A 9,466-nucleotide genomic window follows, 5' to 3' on the forward strand; every position below is an offset into this window, starting at 1 on the left:
TCTTAGCTGCTGTGAATAAAGGTGGGATGAATATGGGTATGCAGTATAGCCCAGTTTCTCAGGAAGTAACTGAAGGCTGGGGGAGGGGACTTTTTAGACTCCTGTTTTACATTATTCATTCAATCATTCACGTTTTCCATAAACAGACATTCGGGATCTTTATGGCAAAATGCCTAGTGGACACAATGATGCTACGTGAAGAGGTGTGTATCACATAGCTGCTGATGAGTTTCTCCAAGGTCTAGAAGAGTCGAGAGGGCTTCATTAAACATGGCGCCCTTGAGCAGGTTCTAACAGAGGATGGGGTCTGATGAAGCCAGGAAGGGCAAGGCCAGCTCCTTAGGAGGGGCTGGGCAACAGCCTGAGCATAAGCTTACACGAAGGTCCCTTCCAGCACCTTTAGATGCATCCAATCTGACTCCAGAAGGCTGCTAACCATGACAATAAACCCTGAGTTGACGTTTCATGGAACCTTTCGCTCCTGTGTCACCCCTTCCACAGCCAACCAAGTTCATGGTGGGCACCGAGCAGGGCATTGTCATCTCCTGCAACCGCAAGGCCAAAACGTCAGCCGAGAAGATTGTGTGCACCTTCTCAGGCCACCATGGCCCCATCTATGCCCTCCAGAGAAATCCATTCTACCCTAAGAACTTCCTGACTGTGGGCGACTGGACCGCCCGCATCTGGTCAGAAGACAGCCGGGAGTCGTCCATCATGTGGACCAAGTAAGAGGGAGGTTGGGGCTGGAGGGGAATGTAGGAGGGTGGGAGGGACAGAGGGAGCCAGCCCAGGAGTGCCCTGAGCCTCTACGTGTCCACCCAGAACACCCCTCCATGCACTCCTGGGAAGATTTATTTAAAAAAAAGATTTATATACATATATATATGTATATATATATTTATATATGCACACACATACATATTCAACCATTTTGTTGAGGTGTCATTGACACAGAAAAGGCTGTACATCCTTAATGCCTACAGCTCTGTGAGTTTGGGGCTAAGTTACACCTGTGAAACCATCACCACCATCAAAGCCATAAACATGTCCCATCACCTCTCTCCTACCTCCTTGATTGTAATTATTCTTGTGGTGGGGGGGCAGGGGTCACTTTACTTGAGATCTACTCTCTTAGCAAATTTTACTATTTGGTCTAGTATCGTTAGCTAGAGGCACTATGTTGCATGCTAGATCTCCAGAACTGACCTATGTTGCATAAATGAAAGTTTGTACCCTTCGACCATCACCTTCCCGTTTCCCCCCCTCGCCCCCGCCCCAGCCCCCGGCAACCACTGTTCCAGTCTCTGCTGCTGTGAGTTTGACTTTTTTTTTAGATTCCGCATATACGTGAGATCACGCAGGCTTTCTGTGTCTGGCTTACTTCGCTTAGCAGAATGTCCTCCTGGTCCATCCACGTTGTTGCAAATGAAAGGATTTCCTTTTTTAAGGCTGAATAATATTTCGTTGGATATATACCCCATTTGCTTTATTTGCTCATCTGCTGACGGACGTTTAGGTTGTTTCCATATCTTGGCTGTCGTCAATAATGCTGCAGTGCGCATGAGGGTGCAGATATCTCTTTGAGATTCTGGTTTTAGTTCCTCTGGATAAAGACCCAGAAATGGCATGACTGGACCAGATGGTAGTTCTAGTTTTAATTTTTTGAGGATCCTCCTTACTGTTTCCCACAGTGGCTGCACCAGCTTACAATCCCACCAACAGTGCACAATGGCTCGCTTTTCTCCACATCCTCACCAACATTTATTATCTTTTGTCTTTTTAAGAATAGCCGCTCTAGGGGCACCTGGGTGGCTCAGTTGGTTGAGCCTCCTACTTTGGCTCGGGTCATGATCTCAATGGTTCGTGAGTTCGAGCCCCATGTCTGGCTCTCTGCTGTCAGAGCCTGCTTCAGATTCTCTGTCTCCTTCTGTCTTCTTTACCCCCGCTTGCACTCTCTTTCTCTCTCTCAAAAATAAAATAAACATAAAAAAAAAGAATAGCCACTCTAACAGGTGTGAGAAGCTACTCCTTGGGTTCTTGATTTGCGTTTCCCTGACGCTGAGTGATGTTGAGCACTTTTTCATGTACCTGTTGGTCATTGGTAGGTTTTCTTTGGAGAAACACCTGTTCAAGTCCATTGCCCATTTTTAAAAAAAATTTTAATGCCTATTTATTTTTGAGAGAGTGACAGTGTGAACCAGGGAGGGTCAGAGGGGGAGAGAGGGAGACACAGAATCCAAAACAGGCTCCGGGCTCTGAACTGTCAGCACAGATTTTTAAAAAAAAATTTTTTTTAATTTTTTTAAATGTTTTTTTATTTTTGAGACAGAGCATGAACAGGGGAGGGGCAGAGAGAGAGGGAGACACAGAATCCGAAGGAGGCTCCAGGCTCCGAGCCGTCAGCACAGAGCCCAACTCGGGGCTCGAACTCACGAACTGTGAGATCATGACCTGAGCCGAAGTCGGTCGCTTAACCGACTGAGCCACCCAGGCGCCCCTTTAAAAATTTTTTAATCCTTCTTTATTTTTGAGAAAGAGACAGTGTGAGCCAGGGAAGGACAGAGAAAGAGAGGGAGTCGATCACCCATTTTTTAATCGGGTTATTTGTTTTCTCACTATTGAGTTTTTTGGAATGAATTCCTTATATACTTTGTATATCTTGGATACTAACCCTTCATCACACATATGATTTGCAAATATTTTCTCCCATCCCATGGGTTGCTTTTTCTTTTATCTTCTTTTTTTAATTTTTTTGCTTTTTCAGTTTTTGACTTTGCTGTGCAGAAGCTTTTGATGTCAATATACCCCCCTTGTTCATTTCTGCTTTTTCTCTTGTGTTTCTGGCATTATGTCTACAAAATGGCCACCAAAACCAAGGTCAAGGAGCTTTTCCCATAAAATGTCCAGGAATTTTATGTTTCGGGTCTTATGTTTAAGTCTTTCATCCATTTCAAGTTGACTTTCGTATATGGTATAAGGGTCCAATTTCATTCCTCACCACAGAAGGCTTCGAAAATCTAGATCCCCCACCGAGTAGGAAGCATAACGTTCTTCTAATGTCGATATTAGGAACTTCTAATATTCTTCCTCTGGGCATATTCTTGGGGCATATGCTTCCTTGGGCATATTCTTCCTCTGACTCCTTTCCGTGAGTCCCATTGCTGGGAGACTGGGCCCGGATCCAGCAACATGTGCCTGTCCCCTGGAGTTAGCTGTAGAGAAACTCTAGTGGCTCAGCCCCTGAGAAGGACCAGAGCCTTTAAAGGGCATATTATCAGGGCGCCTGGGTGGCTCAGTTGGTTGAGCATCCGACTTCAGCTCAGGTCATGACCTTGTGGTTCGTGAGTTCGAGCCCCGTGTCGGGCTGTGTGCTGACAGCCTGGAGCCTGCTTCTGATTCTGTGTCTCACTCCCCCTCCCCCTCTCTCACTCTCTTTCAAAAGTAAATAAACATTAAAGTTTGTTTTTTTTTTAAATAAAGTGCATACTGCCCACGACTGGTGGGCGAGGCTGGCATGGCTGGAAGTCAGACACAAGGAAGAACTTCCTGCCCAGCGACGAGACCCTAGAGCCCAGGGGGCCTGGATGAGCAGAGCGGTGGCTCAGCAGCCTCTCTGTGCCTCCCGACCACAGTGGGCCTTGACCGCTGGCACCTGGCTCCCCACAGGTACCACATGGCTTACCTAACCGATGGCGCCTGGAGCCCAGTGAGGCCAGCGGTTTTCTTCACCACCAGAATGGACGGGACCCTGGACATCTGGGACTTCGTGTTCAAGCAGTGTGACCCTGCCCTCAGCCTCAAGGTCACGTGTATCCCACTCCCCATGCATCCAGGCCCTTGGGCCCTGGTGGCCCAGCAGAATTACCTGGGGGAAATTGAGAAAGAAAAGAAAAGCGGAAAGCCTGGCCTCTCCTCCCACCAGACCTATTCCTTCGGCAGCCCCGGCATGGGCTCCTGGCAGCTGACCCTTCCAGCCTACGCTCAGGCCACATCGGCATAGCTACACCCGAGCCCCGCTGGCGTGGGCCATGGAAGGGCGTGGCGTTTGGGAAGCTGCAGGATGGACGTGGGCTGGACTGAAGGGGTGAGGCGTGGCGGGTGGGGTCAGGTGTGGTGGAAGGTGAGGCCGGCGGGGGGCAAAGGGTCTTGACGGCCGATCTCAGAGCGTGAACTTCTGAACTTTGTCTTGTGAGTCAGGGGAGTCCCCGAGGGTATTCGAACACGGAGCCGGGCCAAGCGCCCCTCTCCCCAGGGGCCGGGGACTCAAGACAAGCTGCTTGGCTCCTCTCTCCAACCCAGCCGCATCTGCCTGGCCCCTCCGACAGGTGTGCGACGAGGCCCTCTTCTGCCTCCGGGTGCAGGACAACGGATGCTTCATCGCCTGTGGCTCCCAGTTGGGGACGACCACGCTGCTGGAGGTCTCGAATGGGCTGTGCACCCTCCAGAAGAATGAGAAGAACATGGCTTCTTTGGTAAGTGCCCGGCGCCGACCCCGGCCCCGTGGCAGAGCAGGCCAGGCAGAGAGAGAAACGCATGGGCCTTTGGGGAGGTGGCGTGGGGTCCCGAAATGAGCGCATAAGTGGGGTCAGGAGTGTCTGACTCAGCCCTGGCTTCGCCACTCGGGAGCCAAGCCGGCCTGGGCAAGTCCTGTCACCTCCGCAGGCTTCGGCTTTCCCGCTGCCCAAGTGGTTTGACTAGGTCAGTTTGTTTGGTCCCAGAGGTCACTTTTGTGGCAGATGAAGGTTTAGCAGATGCCAGAAGAGAAGACGGAGGGAAGGTGGCCACACTGGGGCAGGAGGCTAAGGGGGCTGGGAGGCTGAGAGCCATCATGACGCCCCCCCCACCCCACCCCAGCACTGTGGGCACACCGTGGCACTGAACCCCCCGGTGCCGAGGCCCTGGGCGAGCCCCCTGGCTCTGCCCAAGGTTGTGGGCCCACCACTGAGCAGGTACTCCCCTGACCCAGGGCCCCACGGTGCACGGCTGTGTGGCTGTTCTGTTCCACGTCTTCTCCATTCTGGGGACCTCTCAGAACTGGGTGACATGGTGGCTCTGCTCCTGCCTCCTGATCTCGATGTCCAGCCCTCCTTTCTTGCCGTTAGCGCTGAGAACAGACCCCTGCCTTGTGCTGTGAGTGAAGCAAGAGAGCTAAACCCGGCCCCGTGCTGGGAGCCGGCCGCCGGCTGCCACCCTCTCCCCACGGGCCTCCCTGTCCCCGTGTACCCCAGATATTTGAGCGGGAGACCCGGCGGGAGAAGATTCTGGAGGCGAGGCACCGGGAGATGCGGCTGAAGGAGAAAGGCAAGGTGGAGGGCAGGGATGACTCCCTGAGAGAGGAGGAGCCCACCTTCCACCTGGAGGAGCTGGTCACCAAGGCTGAGGATGAGTTCTTCAACATCATCTACTCGGAGCTGAAGAAGAAAGAGACGGAAGCCATGAAGAAGACAAAGCCTGTAAGGGTCCCGAACGGGGGCTCGGGTGGCCCGGGTGGGAGCCCTGGCGCCTGGGTTCTGCCTGCTCGCTGCCCTCCTGGGTGACCTTGGGCAAGTGGCCTCAGCAGGTGGACCTTAACTTGTCCATCTGGCTAATGGGAGCAATTACTCCCTTCCTCCTGAGAAATCCTGAGTCTCCACGTGGACTGTAGGCTGCTTAAGGGCAGGGGCCACGCTCCACGCTTCTCGTGGCCCTCCTCCCCGCCGACACGGCCGGCACTGGGACACACGCGTGGCCACTGCCACAAAGACCCGGGGCTGCGTGAGCTGGCAGCTCAGAGTGAGCCCCGAGGCCCAGGGAGGGGGGTTGGGCTGGGAGGTCCGAGGCACGGAGGCCGGCTGCTGACCCCACCTGGTGTCGCAGGGGTATGGTTTGTGTAGAGCTCACCCATCCGTGCTCTGCTCACCCATCCGTGCTCTCTGGCTCTAGAGCACTTTCTAGGGGTATCGCCTGGGCCGGTCGCTTCACTTCTTGGCTCCTTCATTTGCATCTGGAAAAGAAGGAGGTTGAGCTATAAAGGGGGTGCCCGGTCACCTTCTGGGCCCTCTTCTGTACCCAGGGATAGAGGAAGAAGAAGGCATTGTTGGCATGGGTCATGGCCTTCAGGGGCCTCCAGATGAGAGGCCAAGGGTGGCAAGAACACCACAGCGGGGGAGTGCGAGCCGGGACCTACCCCGGGAGCAAGGGCGTCAACACGATTCAAGGGCTCAAGGGCGTGGGCTGGGGCGGAATGAAAACGTAAGTGCAGGGCACCTGCCCGCAAAGCCAGGCCCGCTGGCCTCCTGGGTGCCCACCTCGCAGACAGGCTGGCGGAAGACGGGCGAGCACGCGGACGGGGTGACTGGTTCCATCCCAAGACCTCTTCCCCCTCTGCCTCCCCCCACTGCAGCCGGTCACAGGCTGTGACATTTGCCCCTCGTGTTGCATTTGGAAGCACCTGGATAGGAGGGGCCTTGTTCTCACACCATCGTCGGTGTGGCAAGGTGGGGCAGAGACCTCCCTCCACTTATGGCAGAGACGGGACTGGAGTCCCAGCTTCCCAACCCCCCCCCCCTTGCCCTCCAGAAGTCAGTGCTGGTAGTGGCCACCTCCCACAGCGCAGTGCGCCTGACAGACACCCAGCCTGGGGCTGCAAGTCCCGAAAAGCACTGCTTCCCGCTGCTTGAACACTCCAGGCAGAGAAGCTGGGCCTCAGAAGGGAGTAAGGTGCACAGAACAACCCGCTTAGCCTTAGTTTTCTGCAGTTGGCCAGAACCTCTGGGGTCAGAGCTGAGAAAACAGTGCTAAGCCATTACACCTGTATCTCTAACCTGGGCCACAGCCCTGAGAGGAATCGTGTCCACTTCACGGGCGAGGGGACCAAGGAGACTCAGGAGGAGCGTTAGCCCGAGGCCACCCAGGCAGCAAAGCGACCGAAGCAGGACTTGGACCCCAGCCTGCGAGATGCCCGAGGCCGTGCCCGCCGTCCACGCTCGCTGGCTCGCTCTGAGCACCCACTAGGCCCTCAAGGCCACAGAGCCAGGAGCACAGTCTCCTGGGCCTCCACCAGTTGGCTGGTTTGGGCCTCAGGGGATCAACTTCGCAGGGTGCAGGGCGGGCCCGGCCCCACCAACGGTTCTGCACTGTCTTTCTTTGGCAGAAACAGCCGGGTCTGGAGGCAGATGAAGAGGTGGAAGGACAGGACCTTGGTGAGGAAGAAGGCGACGGTGCCCAGGCTCCGACCTAGAAGGGGCAGGCCAGCCTTGCCCACGGCCCCTCTCGCGCCGCACCTCCGTCTCCCATCCCCTGGCACCGCCCTGGCTTTGCACGTGGGCGCTGAGCTCAGGAGGCAGGGAGAGAGGGAGGGCTGGGGGAGCAGAGGGGTCCTGACCCGACCCGAAGCCCCACCAGGTGCCGGCCCCCACTACTCACTGAGCCCAGTCCCAGGGGACCTCTTGGAGGGAGGGAAGGGGCAGGGCTCGTGCCCGAGCTGGGTACCCGTCGTCTCAGCCGCCCAAGCACACCCCGAGGGGCTCCACACTGCCTTTCAGCCTGGCCCTGCCTCTTCCCGTGGGTTCTGCTTCCCCGGGGTTTTTCCCGGCGATCATTTTCCCTCAAAGCTTGCAGAGCCTCTGACGGGCTGGCCTCAGCCTCAGAAAGACCTGTGGGCGGGGAGAGGGGCTTCTCCTCCCTTCCTGACCCTCCCCTCCACACACAGCTCAGAAAGGCGGTCTGTCCACTTCTAAAATGTCTCTGAGCACCACCCCCCCCCCCCAACTCTGAGGGCAGATGGACGAATGAGTTTGCTCCTTCCTGTACGCCTGTGAGCTTTCTACTGGCTTAATTCTTAGATTAAATTAACGATAATAGTGCTATAACAGTGCTTATTGGATACCCTGTGCCGAGCGCTTTCCGTGTTAACCTCGTCCAATTCTTTTTATAAAATCCCTAGAAGGGTCTGCACTCTGATGACCCTTACTCTGCAGAGGAACAGTCTGATTCCGGGGCAAGCGTGGGGACTTGCCTGGGTCACAGAGCTAGCGCAGGGCAGAGCAGGGACAGGAATCCGGACGGCTCAGTCCCCACCCTGCACAGCCATCGATGGTAAGCCAGGCACTTGCAGGACCCACTGGGGGCTCCAGGAAAGGCAGTGCTCTGGAACCTTTAGGGACCATTGCCGGAAACGTCTGTAGGCAGGAGGGCACCTGCGAAGTCCCTCGACCACCGTTCCTTCTGTGCGTGTTGGATGGTCCTAACAGGGACCCAAAGTCCCCTTTTAAAAATTGCCTGTGTTAAGAATCTTATCGGGGCGGGGAGGGCGCCTGGGTGGCTCAGTCGGTTAGGCGTCCGACTTCGGCTCAGGTCATGATCTCATGGTTTGTGGGTTCAAGCCCTACGTCAGGCTCTGTGCTGACAGCTCAGAGCCTGGAGCCTGCTTCGGATTCTGTGTCTCCCTCCTTCTCTCTCTCTCTCTCTCTCTGTCCTCCCCTGATTTGTGCTGTCTCTCTCTCTCAAAAAAAAAAAAAAAAAAAAAAAAAAAGAAAATTAAGGAAAAAGAAAGGAAAAGAATCTTATTGGGGAGGGGCCAGCTATCCTTTGTGACTAAAGGAAAACCATGAAGTTGCCACTGTGGCTAGACTGATAAAATAATCATCGAGGAACATATTTATTGGTGCTTGACCTGCACAAGAGCCCCAGAGGGAGTGCTGTCCCCATCCTCGATCCCCAAGTCACTGATGTGCCACATGAGACAGAGAGAGAGGGAGGGATGCCTGAGTCCCAGGAAGTGGGGTGAGCCGGCCATGTTTCTGCTCCTTGCCCAGCACTGACCTCTGAGCAGAGGGTGCCCACACATCACGTACCTCATTCTGTACAGTCCTGTGATAGGTGCCTCTCTGTGTGGGGACATGGGGAGCCCCGGAGCTGTCTGTAGAGCAGTGGTTTCAGCTGGGGGAGATTTTGCCCCCAATGAGACATTGGGCAATGTCTGGGCACATTTTGGATTGACGTGAGTGGTTGGGGGTGCTCCTGGCATCCAGAGGGTAGACGCCAGGCATGCTTCCCAACATCCTACAGTGCACAGGACAGGCCTCACGACAAAGAGCGGTCCGGCCCAAATGTCAATAGTGCCGAGTTTGAGAAAAAAAAACCTATACAAATGAAATGCCCCAGGAGGAAGTCACAGCTCCCTGTTGCATCAACCCCCGGGCACACTGACGGACCTCTTGATGAGTGACTGGGACCATCAGCTCCAAGGGAGAACATTCTTTTGCTCTAGTACGATTTGGGCCTTTGATGTGGGCTTGCAAAGGTCCTGCTGGGACCTGGTGTGGGTACAGAGAGCGCCCCCAGGCAGGGATGGGGAGTGGGCGTGGCAGAGGGGAGGAGGGCTCCCGACATCGCTGTGGGCAAAGGGCAGTGAGAGTCCCGTGGATGTGATGCCCAGCACTGCCCGGCCTTACAGCCATGACCTTCACCTCCTCATAAACCAGCC

General features: G+C 55.1%; 1 protein-coding gene across 2 annotated transcripts in view; it reads left to right on the plus strand.

Annotated features, from left to right (window-relative positions):
• DNAI2 (dynein axonemal intermediate chain 2) overlaps positions 1–7,850 on the plus strand; it is a 28,124-nt gene extending 20,274 nt beyond the window's left edge. Inside the window, exons 9-13 of one of the 2 annotated variants that reach the window (XM_086687937.1) lie at positions 502–725; positions 3,667–3,802; positions 4,326–4,472; positions 5,229–5,453; positions 7,133–7,850. In XM_086687937.1, the coding sequence (XP_086544063.1) occupies positions 502–725; positions 3,667–3,802; positions 4,326–4,472; positions 5,229–5,453; positions 7,133–7,219 (819 nt within the window). In that variant the 3' untranslated portion in view covers positions 7,220–7,850. The remainder of the gene's footprint in view (positions 1–501; positions 726–3,666; positions 3,803–4,325; positions 4,473–5,228; positions 5,454–7,132) is intronic. The other variant, XM_086687938.1, reaches the window with a different exon arrangement.
• The last annotated feature ends 1,616 nt before the right edge of the window (positions 7,851–9,466 follow it).

This window comes from Puma concolor, chromosome E1 (assembly GCF_028749965.1).
Source record: "Puma concolor isolate L17-30 chromosome E1, mPumCon1.1.hap2, whole genome shotgun sequence".
Taxonomy (NCBI): domain Eukaryota; kingdom Metazoa; phylum Chordata; class Mammalia; order Carnivora; family Felidae; genus Puma; species Puma concolor.